This window comes from Microcaecilia unicolor, chromosome 10 (assembly GCF_901765095.1).
Source record: "Microcaecilia unicolor chromosome 10, aMicUni1.1, whole genome shotgun sequence".
NCBI lineage: Eukaryota > Metazoa > Chordata > Amphibia > Gymnophiona > Siphonopidae > Microcaecilia > Microcaecilia unicolor.
The window spans coordinates 41,155,931-41,172,356 of NC_044040.1; the positions used below are offsets into that span (position 1 = coordinate 41,155,931).

General features: G+C 40.9%; 1 protein-coding gene across 1 annotated transcript in view; it reads left to right on the forward strand.

Moving 5' to 3' along the window:
* The window catches only part of TBC1D22A (TBC1 domain family member 22A), a 382,275-nt gene that overhangs the window by 89,663 nt on the left and 276,186 nt on the right, over positions 1-16,426 (forward strand). Inside the window, exon 5 of the mRNA XM_030216168.1 lies at positions 8,903-8,973. Within this exon, the coding sequence (XP_030072028.1) occupies positions 8,903-8,973 (71 nt within the window). The remainder of the gene's footprint in view (positions 1-8,902; positions 8,974-16,426) is intronic.

The following is a 16,426-nucleotide window of genomic DNA, read 5'->3' on the forward strand; positions in this document are numbered from 1 at the left end:
GAATCAAGAAGGAAACTGTTTTTTCAGAGTTCTTCCTCTTAAGCCTGTTATGTTGGCCTCTCCCCAGGCTGTCCCAAAGAGTTTAAATAAGGTAAGAGGACAGATATTTTTGTCGTGCTGTAGGTTCATCCTGACTAGTAATATCTGGATGCTGGCCTTCTGTAATTAACTTTTCTGCTGTGTTTTCAGTTTTTTTTTTCTCAGACCGTTCCCTGGTAAGAGTGAGGAGTGAGATTTATTTGGATGTTAGGGTTTTATTGGAGGTTTTTTTGTAACTGTATTATGAATGGTTTATGAATTGTTGAATTTGTATTTTGTACTACTTGTGTGTTAATTTAATTTGTATTTGTAGCTCAAATTTAAACATTGTATAACGCTGTTGGATTGAAAATGTAAATATGATGCTTTGAGCAGCTTGTCAGTGGTTCTATAGCAATTTGTTGTGAAAGGGATTGACAGAGAGCTCATGAAACTCTTGAAAGGAAGTGAGCTTATGATAATTCTGGGAGGTGTCATTCTTGAGAGGTTGGAGAAGGGCAGTCTGGGAGATGTAAATCAAGTTACTGGGATATCAAATACTTCCTAGGTTTTGATAAATCAAATTAAATTACACAAAAACCTTGTATCCTTCAATCACCTATATATCAATTAATAAATATTTTTAGTGCTCAGTGACCCAGTGTAACGCTGGCACCTTTCACTGAAGATGTCATCTTCAAACACTTAACATCATTGCACCACCCTCCCTGCCTACCATACTTTAAAGTCTTTTTCAAATTGCAAATTACGTTCAGAGTTAATACTCACACTGACTTATCTCATTGGGCATGGTGTTATGTGACAACATTGTGTGTCCAACCTGAACTCCAGCACCAGCATGTATAAAACTAGTGACAATCTTGTAAATCATTCATTCATCTGGGGCCATGTTTTGCTGGAATCAGTGTCTGCAGAAGAACAGACTAACAAGATATAAATAAAAATAAAACAATACAATTCACTCATTTTATGATTTTCTTATTTAAATATATAACTATTCACTCAACTTGCCTCTAATCTGGGGGTCTTAAACTCCTACGCCAACCTTCCTAGTCTCTCAAACACTAGTGCATGCACTATACTCCAGTATGTACCCTGACACATTTCCTGTGGTCCAATATCGACCATGCAGTTAACAACTCTACCTCTTTATTTAATCCACAGGGGGCCATTGTGTTCCATGAAAATATTAATCTTTGTTCCTTCCTTTTCAAATGCTTCGTGATGTCACCACCTCTTGGTAAACTTAATTGTAATATTACCACGAACTGCAAATCATCCTCAGTGTGCCGATTCTGCTCCCAGTGATCCACTAATGGGGCTTCCCTTTTCTTAACTCGCAAATTGCTCAAATCCTATGCCACTCATTTTACCTTTCGCCTTGTCTGTCCTATGGATCATTTATTACAAGGACACCTGATGGCATACAAAACCTGGAATGCATTGCAGTCTGTCCTGCTTGTCAAATAAAATACTTTCCCCGTGGCTGGATTGATTAGTGTTTGTATAACTAATGTATATTTACAATACACATAATTGTTGCAACTAAAATGCCCTTTCTCCCCATAAGGTATGCTGAAATCGCTTCGTAATGGAGAAAACTTTTCTCCTAAGTTTTGAGATCTTATAAATGCAGACCCAGGTTTATTGCCCATATTTAAATGTAAATTAAATGCTGAATGCTAAACAATGTTTGCTTATGTATAATGACTTGTATTCTTCCCACCTGAGTAAAATATGGTAGAATGCATAGCAATCTCTTATCCTTTGAATTTGAACAACACAGGTTCCATTATTCCAGGACAAATAGTGCCAGCTCGGAGCAAGCGTTATTTTTGTTGCCTGGGAGCATTGGGCCACCAAACTATGGCCCAATGCTCTCGAGCGGCTTATTAAAGGGACCTTGCTTTCTGCCTCCCTGTGAAGGTGCCCCCCCTCCCCCCCAAGCCTACCTCTTCTAATTCTTGGTGGCCAAAAAGTTCTGGGACAGGAGTAATCCCCAGTGACACATTCACCTGCCGGCATCAAGTTCTAAATGATGCTGGCGACCCTGTTCAGTAGCCTTATATGGCATCTTTACTTCTGACCATAAGAAGTCACTGGCACAGTTTTTAAACCCAGCAGGGGCAGGAGCAACTGGGGATCATTTCTGCCCTGCAAACCCCTAGACCACTAGGGATTAAGAGAGATAGACCGGGGTCTTCAGCGAGGGGCCTCTCTATGAGGGAGTTGTGTGTATGTGTGTGTGTGTGGGGGGGGAGGGGGACAGGGGAAGCAAGGGTTACTCGAGCCCCTTTAAGATGGTGCTTGAGAGCATTGGGCCGTGGTTTAGCGGCTTGAAGTTCTTGGGCGGGATGTATAACATAGTTTGTGAGGTTGATCGCAGGCTGCATTATGATATTGCAGGAGTCACTAACCTTTATTTTTGAGGTACTGTGGCTTAGTAACTCTCAGAGTAAACTAAGGTTTCGTAGAAAGCTAACTTGTGCTGCACCTTAGTAACTATCCCTCCTTATTGGTTTATATTAGAACAGTCCACAGTATACAGTATTCCTTCAATCCACATTATTTGGGTCCATTGGAGAGTTGAGCATATCATGGGGTGTATGGATCCAATATAAATATGCTGAGTATTAAATCAAAGTAAAACAAATTTTATTTTTTTCACCCATCTTTACCAAAAGTCTTAAGACAGGGAACAACATAGAACAAATAAACAAAATCAAGAATAAAACTGCACAAAATAAGCAAATTACCAACAATGTTAAGTATTACATTCTCTTCTACCTTTAATCTCTGAGACTTTATAAAAGGTTTCTTTGTATTAAAATATTTAATTTATGGACATGTGAATGAACCATTTCTCTTTAGGCACCTCTTTTGTGGCTGTATTATTTTTCCTGCTTTCAGAGTTAATTTTGGGCCTCTTTTACTAAACCGCGCTAGCGATTCCCAGTGCAGCAAATGAGAGGAAGCCCATAGGAATTGAATGGACTTCCCTTTTATTTGCCACACAGACATTGCTAGTGCAGTTTAGTAAAAGAGGCCCTTTGTTTCCCCTATATTTTTGTGTAATAATATCAGCATGGCTCTGGATTATTATTATGATGTTGGTGCCGGGCAAAATGGTAGAGACTATTATTAAGAACAAAATTACAGAGCATATTCAAAAGCATAGATTAATGAGACAAAGTCAAAATGGATTTAGTGAAGGGAAATCTTGCCTCACCAATCTACTACATTTCTTTGAAGGGGTGAACAAACATGTGGATAAAGGGGAGCCGGTTGATATTGTGTATCTGGATTTTCAGAAGGCGTTTGACAAAGTACCTCATGAAAGACTCCAGAGGAAATTGGAGAGTCATGGGATAGGAGGTAGTGTTCTATTGTGGATTAAAAACTGGTTAAAAGATAGAAAACAAGGAGTAGGGTTAAATGGTCAGTATTCTCAATGGAGAAGGGTAGTTAGTGGGGTTCCCCAGGGGTCTTTGCTGGGACCGCTGCTTTTTAACATATTTATGAATGATCTAGAGATGGGAGTAACTAGTGAGATAATTAAATTTGCTGATGACACAAAGTTATTCAAAGTCGTTAAATTGTGGGAGGATTGTGAAAAATTACAAGTGGACCTTACGAGACTGGGAGACTGGGCGTCTAAATGGCACATGACGTTTAATGTCAGCAAGTGCAAAGCGATGCATGTGGGAAAGAGGAACCCGAATTATAGCTACATCATGCAAGGTTCCATGTTAGGAGTCACGGACCAAGAAAGGGATCTAGGTGTCGTCGTTGATGATACGTTGAAACCTTCTGCTCAGTGTGCTGCTGCGGCTAAGAAAGCAAATAGAATGTTAGGTATTATTAGGAAAGGAATGGAAAACAAAAATGAGGATGCTATAATGCCTTTGTATCGCTTCATGGTGCGATCGCATTCACCTCAAATATTGTGTTCAATTTTGGTCGCCGCATCTCAAAAAAGATATAGTGGAATTAGAAAAGGTGCAGAGAAGCGCGACGAAAATGATAAAGGGGATGGGACGACTTCCCTATGAGGAAAGGCTAAAGCGGCTAGGGCTCTTCAGCTTGGAGAAAAGGTGGCTGAGGGGAGATATGATAGAGGTCTATAAAATAATGAGTGGAGTTGAACGGGTAGATGTGAAGCGTCTGTTCATGCTTTCCAAAAATAGTAGGAGTAGGGGGCATGCGATGAAGCTACAATATAGTAAATTTAAAACGAATTGGAGAAAATTTTTCTTCATTCACCATGTAATTAAATTCTGGAATTCGTTGCCAGAGAATGTGGTAAAGGCGGTTAGCTTAGCGGAGTTTAAAAAAGGTTTGGCCGGCTTCCTAAAGGAAAAGTCCATAGACCGTTATTACATGGACTTGGGGAAAATCCACTATTTCTGGGTTAAGCAGAATAAAATGTTTTGTACTTTTTTGGGATCTTGCCAGGTATTTGTGACCTGGATTGGCCACTGTTGGAAATAGGATGCTGGGCTCGATGGAACTTTGGTCTTTCCCAGTATGGCAATACTTATGTACTTATGTATATAAACTGTATAGAGCTTAAAGCTAACCTTAGACACGTCAATGAAATGCTAAAGAAAAATGCTACTATAAGAATGTATAAAATGCAATATTTTATATATAAAAAATGTATTATAATTATAAACATAAAACTATTAGTTATTTTACAATGTGTACTGACCAGTCCTGGAGCTGGAGGAAGTGAGCCCTAAGTCCTAGTCCAAGTGGACCAAAGACAGCCAACAAAACCCCTGGGTTCTTCACCTCAACCAACAGCCATTCCCTGAAGCTTGAGCCCCCAAGTTCAGGTAGCCAGCAGGACTAGTCCACAGCCAGGAAATGTTGGTGACTGGAGACAGGCACAGCTCAGGGAGAGTAGGCAGTGTGGTCAGAAGTCAACTCAGATCAATGCAGGCAGCATGGTCAGGCATCAGCTCAGGATGAGGCAGGCGGCAGACAGTGTGGTCAGAAGTCAGCAAGGGTCAGGGCAGGTAACAGCATGGTCAGAAGTCAATTTAGTTCAAACAGTCAGACAAATGAAAGCGCACTCACAGTAGCAGTCAAAAGCTGTTGCCGAAGCCCAGAGGAAGCCGTGGAGCCAGCAGAGAGAGCACATAGCTGACATCATGATGGGCCGACACCATCAAAAATGCTTAGTCAGAAGTCAACAAGGGTCAGAACAGGTAGCAGACAGAGTAGTCAGAAATCAGCAAGGGTCAGGGCAGGTAGCAGACAGCGTGGTCAGAAGTCAGTTCAGATCAAAGCAGTCAGACAAATGAAAGCGCACTCACAGTAGCAGCCAAAAGCTGTTGCCAAAGCCCCAAGGAAGCAGCGGAGCCGGCAGAAGAGGGAGCATGTGGCTGATGTCACGAAGGGCTGACACAGTCAAAACCGTGGGGGCAGATGACTCGAAAGGAGGAGTTGATGAGTCAGTTTAGCAGTGATGATCTAAGGGCCCTAACAGAGGCATATGGAATTCAGCACAGATGCAAAGGGTTACCAGAATAATGTTTTGGACTAATTGTGGCCACTTAAAATCTGATAGCTTTTAGCCCGTTCAATTAGAGTAATCAAGATGACTAATTACAAGGATATAAGTAAAGATCCTGAGTGCACTTTTAGTGAATAGTTTCCTGACCTGGTAAACTATTTCCAATTTAAAGAAACATTACTGGACAATGCTAGAGATATGTCATTGAAAGTTTAATCTCTGGTCTATCAAAACAACTCACTGAGGACCCAAAAAAGAACATCTGTACCTGTTATCTGAATGAGATAGAAAGTTCAGGGCAGCCAGTCCAAGAAAGCAAGAGACCTGGAGATTTGTCAGGATTTAACTCAACCTATGACTCTTAAGCCAGTTTGTTATGACATTTAGTTTATTATTTAGTGCAATAATATCCTGTGGTGCGAGACAGTGAGCGAGGGCAGGCTTGGGGCCCAGTTAAAGTGACACCATGCAGCAGGTTAAGCTGAGTGAAATTAATGTTTATTAAAGGTGTTGGGGAAGGAGAAATCAAATGCAAAGCCAGTCTTTGAACAGAAGAATGTCCTCCATGGCCTGCTTCTGCAGTACCACTTCATGCAGTACAGACTCTTGGTAAGGTAATACTCTGACTCTCTTGACTCTGGCCTGGTTTCCAGAGTTATCGGCACAGGTCTTAGTACTTCACCAGTCTTGTCCAAAATTTAAACAAGAATTAAAGACTTCTCTATTTTTTGATGCCTTCAATTTATAATATGTATATACTAATTTCTGCCCACCCCTGCCTTCACCCATCTGAAGAATAGGGTACAAACCATGCTGAAAGTGCTTACTGACTGACTGTTAGCTTTAATACTGTACCTCTCCTTCCTTGCCTATCCCTTTCCTACCAAATACATGTAGTTACTTTCTATTCTAAAAATTGATATTTTATATTTGTGAACTCCAGATAGTTTGCTCTTGGATGGTATATCAAAATTTAAATAAACTTGAAAGAGAGGGTTTTTCTTTATGTGGAATTTCCTGTTATTCCTACCATTTGTGTTCTGTTGAAGGTTCACTGTTCTCTTATATCTTCTCCTGGCACCTAGTTGCTCCATCATCTTGGTTCCCTTTGGAACCACTTTTTATTTTCATTGAGACCTTTTGTTCCTTTGATTCCTTTGTATATTTGAGAGATTTTTTTTTAGGGTGGGAGGGGGTTGGTGACCACTGTGGGAGTAAGGGGAGGTCATCCTCAATTCCCTCCAGTGGTCATCTGGTCAGTTTGGACACCTTTTTGAGGCTTGGTTGCAAGAAAAACTGGACCAAGTAAAGTCGCCCAAGTGCTCGTCAGGGACGCCCTTCTTTTTTCCATTATTGGCCGAGAACGCCCATGTATTAAGCACGCCCCAGTTCTGCCTTCGCTATGCTTCCAACACGCCCCCGTGAACTTTGGTCGTCCCCGCGACGGAAAGCGGTTGAGGACGCCCAAAATCAGGCTTTCGATTATGCCGATTTGGGCGACCCTGTGAGAAGGACGCTTATCTCCCGATTTGTGTCGAAAGATGGGCGCCCTTCTCTTTTGAAAACAAGCCTGATAGTAACCTATGGAACTTGTAAGTCTAAGTGCTTTGAAAATGAGCCCCCTAGCGATGTAATTTCATTCTTTATTTGTACATACTGATTTTGAATTTTCACAGAACTAGGAAGAGGATCTGAAGAGGCAAACCATAATACCTCACATTTTACTAGGATTTAAAACATTTTATGTTCAATTAATCATTTATCTTCTCCAATTTTGAATTTAGACTTAAAAGAAACCCCACGTTCCAAGGTTCATGGGCAGTTACTAACTGAACGTCAGCTGTTTAAATATATGCATGAAGCTCCAAAGTCTACATGTACAGGACTAAAGGCTAAATAAAAATGTTAAAAAGCACAGGGCCCAAAATACAACCCTGTGGAACTCCAAAAGACAAAGAGTAGACAGATGAAAAACTGTTTTCTATTGCCACTCAATATGATCTTTCTGAGAAATAGGAGCAAAACCAGTTTAATGGGACACCCTTCATCCCTGTATCCTCTAATCATGCCAACAGGAGTATATAATCCACTACATCAAAGGCAGCTGTTAAATCTAGTTGGATCAAAAGTATTGAGGTTATCGGATCTTTTCTGTGATGAGAAAGGTCTTGAGATAGTTTCACCCTTTTGACTTTGTGCCATCAAATAGTCCATAGATAACTCTGACATTATTTTACTAGTCTATGCAAATTCATGTAGGAGTCCTGTTACTAAGCTGTGCTACCCTTACCATTTGCCTTACCCTTCACTATCAATTATAATGTTCCATTACATATTGTGTTGACATTGCAAGTAGTATACCATGCCATACTTTGTATTGTTGTTAAATATTTTTACTGCTGTAATTGCTATTGCTCATGTTTGATCTATTCTTACTATACACTGCCTTGAGTGAATTCCTTCAAAAAGGCGGTAAATAAATAGTCAGTGGTCTTAATGCAACCTTAAATGGGCCTTTCCTGCATGCTATGTTCATGCAGCTGTAAAATAGCCTTTTTTTCTAATTGTTGAAATTTTTGGTCAAGCACTAATATTACTATTAGTGCATGGCCATTTAAAAATATTAACGTAGGAGCCCCTACCCCTTCTACTTTGGAAGTGATAAGGGCTTCCATGTTAAGTCTGTATTATTCAGTTAGTGTGGAGGAGTAGCCTAGTGGTTAGTGCAGTGGACTTTAATCCTGGGGAACTGAGTTTGATTCCCACTGCAGCTCCTTGTGACTCTGGGCAAATCACTTAACTCTCCATTGCCCCTGGTACAAAAATAAGTACCTGAATATATGTAAACCGCTTTGACTGTAGTTGAAAAAACCTCAGAAAGGCGGTATATCAAGTCCCATTTCCCTTAATGTTAGCGTGCTAGCTGAATAACACTTCCACTCTCATTCTCTACCCCTGACATGACCCTCCCCCCCAAAATACTGTGTGTTTAGCGTGTGCAGATGGCAGAATTAGTGTGGAATGCTTAAGCATTCCCTGTGCTAGGACATGTTTGCTGTGTTAGGCACACGTTAGCACCTAACACAGTCTAGTAAAAGGTCCCCTTAGGCCCTTGTTTACAAAGTTGCGCTAGCAACTGACTGTGTGGTACTGCTGACACAGTTCATTCACTTTGAATGGGCTGTGTTGGCAATGCCGCACAGCTTTGTAAGCAGGGGGGTTAACTTGTTACGTTTTAAATTCACTTAATTTATTACATTTCAGAGATATGCATGTTGTTGAAGTATTTGATTTTGCCTGATTGTGTAGTTATATTTACTGTGTCATTTGTATTTTGAACAGATGAATTACGGAAATTGAGTTGGTCTGGAATTCCAAATCAAGTTCGTTCAATAACTTGGAAGCTTCTTTCTGTAAGTTAACGTTATAATGGAATAATAAAAAAGATGCCATTATTCCATCTTTTAACTTGTTTCGATTGAATTTTGAGCCGTAAATGATGAACATCTTTGTTATGCTATAACAGAGCCTTTTCAATTAATAGACAAAACAATCTGTTTTCTCTCTGCTTCCAACTACATTTGTGAAATTGATAAGAATAAGTAAACATTTCATAGCTGTATTTTTTTTAACCTATTATTTGAAAGTATTGTGTGCATATATACATTCATTGTGGATATTTTCAAATCCCCGAGAACAGGTTTAAGATCTTTTTTTTTCTATTCAGTACTATGGAACAAGTAACCTGGAAGATAAAGTAGTATATTTCAAACATTGTCCATATTTACTTAGTTTCTAATTTGAATAGCTGTATCTTTATCGAGAATTTTTTTGGACTATATTTTTAATTAAGTTTTGTTTATAATATAGCCAACCAGTACAATTACAAGGAACTTATTAAGGATGCACAACTGGATTATCCAAACAGAATAAGCAAAGCTGACATGAGAATTTTTAACTTGCTAGTTGTTAACAGAGTATTACATCTTATATTGGCTTTGTTTGAAGATCTTTATTTAGTGACATTCTGTTTAGCATTCTGAGCTCTGCACATAACAAAAGTACCTAATTTTCTGCGAGAAGGTTCAGAAATATTTCATGGGGGAACCAGCCTGGACATGCTGTGTTTATTTCAGAGTAAATTAGATTTTTAGAGTTAAAAGACTCTTTTTTTTTTTTTTTTTTTTTTTTGCTAATGAGACATTGAGGGGCATTTTCAATGCAACATATAAATCTGACTTTGGATGTTTTGCGGAAAATGTCCCAAAATCCAGTAATGAACATGGCTAATTTCAAAACAGAAAAACATTTAACTTTTTGTTTGAAAATGGCCTTTTGTTAGACGTTGTTGTGCTCAGTTCAAGTGAAAAACGCACAAAATCAAGCCATTGGGATGTAGGAGGAGTCAGCATTTTTAGTAGACTGGCCACACAGACATCCCAGCAGAGCAGTGGGACATCCTAGCAGGCACTGCAGTGGACTTCACATAAAAGGTTCTAGGTACACATCTCACTTTTACCCTCTTATATTGTATGGGGGACCCTCCAATTCACACCAGAAATCAACTGTATCCTATTGCACACCACTACAACAGCCCTTATGCCTGCAGGTGTCACCTAAACGTAGGTACAGTAGGTTTTTGGTGGGTTTTGGAGGGCTCACACATTCCACCACAAGTGTACTAGTTAGAGAGGGATATGGGCTTGGGTCCCCTTCTCTATAGTGCACTGCACCGACCACTAGGTTACTCTGGGGACCTGCTTGCACTTCTAATAGGCTTTGAGTCAGTTGCTGCCATGTTAGGCGCAGTGTAAGATAGAAAGCGTGCTGGTTTGATGATCACATTGTGATCCCCTGAAGCAGGTCGTACAGACCAAAATGTCTGGACCAGCAGTAGGCGTCGGGAGCTTTTCAACTTACAGTGCTGTACCCACGGAAGTGACTGAAGCTAAGTGGTCATGTTTTATAGTCCAATGTCTGACGTTGTGAATGTATTTGAGTGATATTAGATTAATAAATTGAAAGAATTTAGTGGTGACAAAATTCTAGTTGTGTATAAGCTCTACAGGCAAATGATTGACAGGATAAGAGGGCTAGGATTTGGAACAGTTGTATGCTGTAAGAGATCTAATAGCTCGTGTCCAATACTTCTCTGATGCCTCTAGGCATGATTTACCCTACTGCCAAGTTCTACTCCTCTGTACTTTTTTGATTTTATACTGTGGGAGTATGCACTTTCCCCCCCTTTGTTTTTGAGTTCTAATAAGGCTGGCCATAACATCTGAAGCTGACATAGAGCCTGGTATATACTATTTCTTTCTCATCTTTGGGGGTTGGGAAAGGGTCAGTGACCACTGGGTGAGTAATGGGGGTCATGCCTTAATCCCTCTAGTGGGCACCTTTTTCTGACAAAGTCATCATAAATCACAAAAAATCAGGAAGAACAAATCCACAAACCAAGTTAAACCTTAAACTCACTATATTAAACTTGGGTTCAAAATAATTTATCTTTTTTTATTTTTATGTATGCACTTTAAAAAAAATACTATAAAGTGTTTTAAATTATTTTAAATGTGCTCAGACCATACCGTTTACACCCATTATAACCCCAAGAGGAATATGTGGTGGTGTCACAATGGAACCATCATTGCACATATGATGTTCCACCTCCTAATATTTGTGTATGTACATACAGCTGAGCCCAAGTAGATCTTAATCACCGGTGTATGCGTATATTTATAATACATATGTATAGGTCATAAACTACTCACATTAAATATTGCTAGACTTGAGCTCAAACCTCCACCCATAAATTATGGTGCTTTCCTTATTACCATCTAATACATGGATAATAAAACATACCATTCAACATTTGTTTGAACCTAAAGGAGGTAAATGTTAATTCATGACACCCTGATCTCACTTCCCCCACATATCTTACATAAACCAACCCACAATGCGATATACACCCATATTCACATAATTATTTCACTTCCCTTGGGGTATATTGTGCTCGTGCTTGTGCTTCATTAAAATCACATATCATTCATCCATTCCAATCTTGCCATCAAAATAACTGCTCCCTTTAACTCTGGCCGAGTTTCAAAAGTCTTCATCAGAAAGGGAAAAATACTAATCTTTTAAACCAATTTACAGGCATCATAAATCCCCCGGGTAGGATCGCCTCTGGAACCCTTCCTCACTCCACGGAGAGCCACTGGAGTGAGGAAGGGTTCCAGAGGCGATCCTACCCGGGGGATTTATGATGCCTGTAAATTGGTTTAAAAGATTAGTATTTTTCCCTTTCTGATGAAGACTTTTGAAACTCGGCCAGAGTTAAAGGGAGCAGTTATTTTGATGGCAAGATTGGAATGGATGAATGATATGTGATTTTAATGAAGCACAAGCACGAGCACAATATACCCCAAGGGAAGTGAAATAATTATGTGAATATGGGTGTATATCGCATTGTGGGTTGGTTTATGTAAGATATGTGGGGGAAGTGAGATCAGGGTGTCATGAATTAACATTTACCTCCTTTAGGTTCAAACAAATGTTGAATGGTATGTTTTATTATCCATGTATTAGATGGTAATAAGGAAAGCACCATAATTTATGGGTGGAGGTTTGTGCTCAAGTCTAGCAATATTTAATGTGAGTAGTTTATGACCTATACATATGTATTATAAATATACGCATACACCGGTGATTAAGATCTACTTGGGCTCAGCTGTATGTACAGTGGGGGAAATAAGTATTTGATCCCTTGCTGATTTTGTAAGTTTGCCCACTGACAAAGACATGAGCAGCCCATAATTGAAGGGTAGGTTATTGGTAACAGTGAGAGATAGCACATCACAAATTAAATCCGGAAAATCACATTGTGGAAAGTATATGAATTTATTTGCATTCTGCAGAGGGAAATAAGTATTTAATCCCTCTGGCAAACAAGACCTAATACTTGGTGGCAAAACCCTTGTTGGCAAGCACAGCGGTCAGACGTCTTCTGTAGTTGATGATGAGGTTTGCACACATGTCAGGAGGAATTTTGGTCCACTCCTCTTTGCAGATCATCTCTAAATCATTAAGAGTTCTGGGCTGTCGCTTGGCAACTCGCAGCTTCAGCTCCCTCCATAAGTTTTCAATGGGATTAAGGTCTGGTGACTGGCTAGGCCACTCCATGACCCTAATGTGCTTCTTCCTGAGCCACTCCTTTGTTGCCTTGGCTGTATGTTTTGGGTCATTGTCGTGCTGGAAGACCCAGCCACGACCCATTTTTAAGGCCCTGGCGGAGGGAAGGAGGTTGTCACTCAGAATTGTACGGTACATGGCCTCATCCATTCTCCCATTGATGCGGTGAAGTAGTCCTGTGCCCTTAGCAGAGAAACACCCCCAAAACATAACATTTCCACCTCCATGTTTGACAGTGGGGACGGTGTTCTTTGGGTCATAGGCAGCATTTCTCTTCCTCCAAACACGGCGAGTTGAGTTCATGCCAAAGAGCTCAATTTTTGTCTCATCTGACCACAGCACCTTCTCCCAATCACTCTCGGCATCATCCAGGTGTTCACTGGCAAACTTAAGACGGGCCATCACATGTGCCTTCCGGAGCAGGGGGACCTTGCGGGCACTGCAGGATTGCAATCCGTTATGTCGTAATGTGTTACCAATGGTTTTCGTGGTGACAGTGGTCCCAGCTGCCTTGAGATCATTGACAAGTTCCCCCCTTGTAGTTGTAGGCTGATTTCTAACCTTCCTCATGATCAAGGATACCCCACGAGGTGAGATTTTGCGTGGAGCCCCAGATCTTTGTCGATTGACAGTCATTTTGTACTTCTTCCATTTTCTTACTATGGCACCAACAGTTGTCTCCTTCTCGCCCAGCGTCTTACTGATGGTTTTGTAGCCCATTCCAGCCTTGTGCAGGTGTATGATCTTGTCCCTGACATCCTTAGACAGCTCCTTGCTCTTGGCCATTTTGTAGAGGTTAGAGTCTGACTGATTCACTGAGTCTGTGGACAGGTGTCTTTCATACAGGTGACCATTGCCGACAGCTGTCTGTCATGCAGGTAACGAGTTGATTTGGAGCATCTACCTGGTCTGTAGGGGCCAGTTCTCTTACTGGTTGGTGGGGGATCAAATACTTATTTCCCTCTGCAGAATGCAAATAAATTCATATACTTTCCACAATGTGATTTTCCGGATTTAATTTGTGATGTGCTATCTCTCACTGTTACCAATAACCTACCCTTCAATTATGGGCTGCTCATGTCTTTGTCAGTGGGCAAACTTACAAAATCAGCAAGGGATCAAATACTTATTTCCCCCACTGTACATACACAAATATTAGGAGGTGGAACATCATATGTGCAATGATGGCTCCATTGTGACACCACCACATATTCCTCTTGGGGATATAATGGGTGTAAACGGTATGGTCTGAGCACATTTAAAATAATTTAAAACACTTTATAGTATTTTTTTAAAGTGCATACATAAAAGTCATCATAAAAACAGGTCTAGACCAAAACATGTAACTTGAAGCACTGGACAGTTTGTTTTGTTACATGGTGGCAGAAAAATGTCCTTTTTGGGAACATCCAAATTCTCTCCCCACCCCTCCTCACCCTGTGTGCTCCAGACATGCTCTCTTATGATTTGGGCGTAGTGCAGATGAACTGCATTGAAAAATATCTTTAAAATGTGTTTTGAAATTAGCGATTTTGATGTTTGAGCAAATAAAATGTCCAAAGCCACGTCCATAGTCTGCTATTGAGATAGACATGGGGAAGCAACTGCTTGCCCCGAGATTGGTAGCGTGGAATGTTGCTACTAATTGAGTTTCTGCCAGGTACTTGTGACCTGGCTCGGCCACTGTTCAGAAAACAGGATACTGGGCTAGATGGACCATTGGTCTGACCCAGTATGGCTATTCTTATGTTCTAAGAAAGCAGAGTGTGTACACAGCTGCAGAGCCAGGGAAGGGCAGGCCAGAGGAGATCCCCACGGAATCCCCTCTCGACCGCGACACATTGGTTGGAAAACTCTAGCCTAAAATATTGTATTGCACACTATAATACATGCAGAATTTACTTGGATTAGAGAAGTAAGGTTATAGAATTGTTAGCTTGGGTTTTGTATTAGCAAAGCACTGTTTTTCCTACTTATGCTGAATGCACCCCCATCAGCTTGATTTTCAAGAGGAGGAGTGATGCACACTGCAAAAAAATCTTATACTTATGCTTTGAAAATCAGACAGTGAGGCCTACCTGGTCATGAAATATTGTTCCTTTAAAACCACCTATTTTTTCTATTTTTCAGACTGTTGCAAGAGCATATGTTTATTTATTGCATATTTCTATCCCACATAGTTTTCATAGGAGTTCATGAGAAGCGCTACAAGGCACAGTAAGATAGGAATGTCTCCACATTCCCATCGAAGCCTGGATACCTGTAGTGAACATATTTTTTCTATATTTCTGCATTTTTCTGATTGTCTAAAGGAAACATGCCTTCTACCGTGTTTCCCCAAAAATAAGACACTGTCTTATATTAATTTTTGCCCCCCAAAATGCGCTAGGTCTTATTTTCAGGGGCTGTCTTATTTTTCGGGGAAACATCGGGGTTGGATCGGGGTTGGCCCGCCCACCCTCCGTCGCTCCCGGAACTAACCTTAAACGCCTCCTTTCACCTTTGCAGCAAGCAGCAGCAGGGTAGGCCACTCCTTCCTTCCGTGTCTTGCCCTCGCCTGATGTAATGTCCGCAAGGGCGGGGCACGGAAGGAAGGAGAGGTCTGCCCTGTTGCTGCGAAGGTGAAAGGAGGCATTTAAGTTTAGTTCCGGGAGCGACGGAGGGTGGGTGGAAGGGGGCCCGGCGACCTCGGGTGGGGGGGGGCGGCCTTGTCCGGCTCTCGGCAGCCCTGCTTTCAAACAAGAATTTGCTAGGTCTTACTTTCAGGGGAGGCCTTATATCTACCAATTCAGGAAAACCTCTACAAGGTCTTATTTTCAGGGGATGTCTTACTTTCAGGGAAATAGGGTAGAATTCAGAGAGTAGAATATCTAATGTATGATCTTGTTATTCAGGATTCCATTTTAGGTTGTCTGCATTAACATCTATAAGGACTTAGAACTTTGTCTGGGGACTTTGCTGAAATATCTTTTGTGCAGATCACTGCCTTGTGAAGCAAAGCTGATGTCTGTCATTTTTCTTGTTCCTATATTCCCCAGGAGCCCTTGTGCCTGTTTTCTGTGACTGCAGCTGAATGCAGTGATTCTTTGCTTGCTTGCTTCTTAGTTGCTCATCTGATTGTTTGCTGATGAATAATTGTCTGCACCTGTATGATGTCACCGACTGCTATTAAAGAGCTAAATATAACTATACATTTTCAGGGTTCCTAAGTGGATTTGTTTGCTCCTTGCAAAAGAGCTATGGAAGGAACTGTGAGCTGTGGCCCTATCTAGATCATCTATAGTCCTAGCAACATACAGCACACAGCGGCCACTTTGGTTCTTTTTATTTTCACTGGACAACATATGCTGGGTACTTCATACTACTGTTTGGACCAGTCCTCAGTCCTTTTAATGGAGCTGTTCTAGTCAATCTTTCTTCATATCATCTTAATGACCAGAATGCTCCTAAACAATGGACAGCTTACAGATAGATGAGTAGCCCTGAGTTTGGGAATCACACACGTATGCCTAACTCAGTCCCGCCAGTTGATGGAACAAGCATTGGGTGGGGGGGGGGGGGGGGGTCTTTTTTTTCTTTTAGCAGGACTATCAGGCATCCAGACTCTGAAAGTTGATTTTCTTCTTGAGCTTTGGACTTATCTGAAGTATTGAGAAGACTGCTGCGCATGTTCAG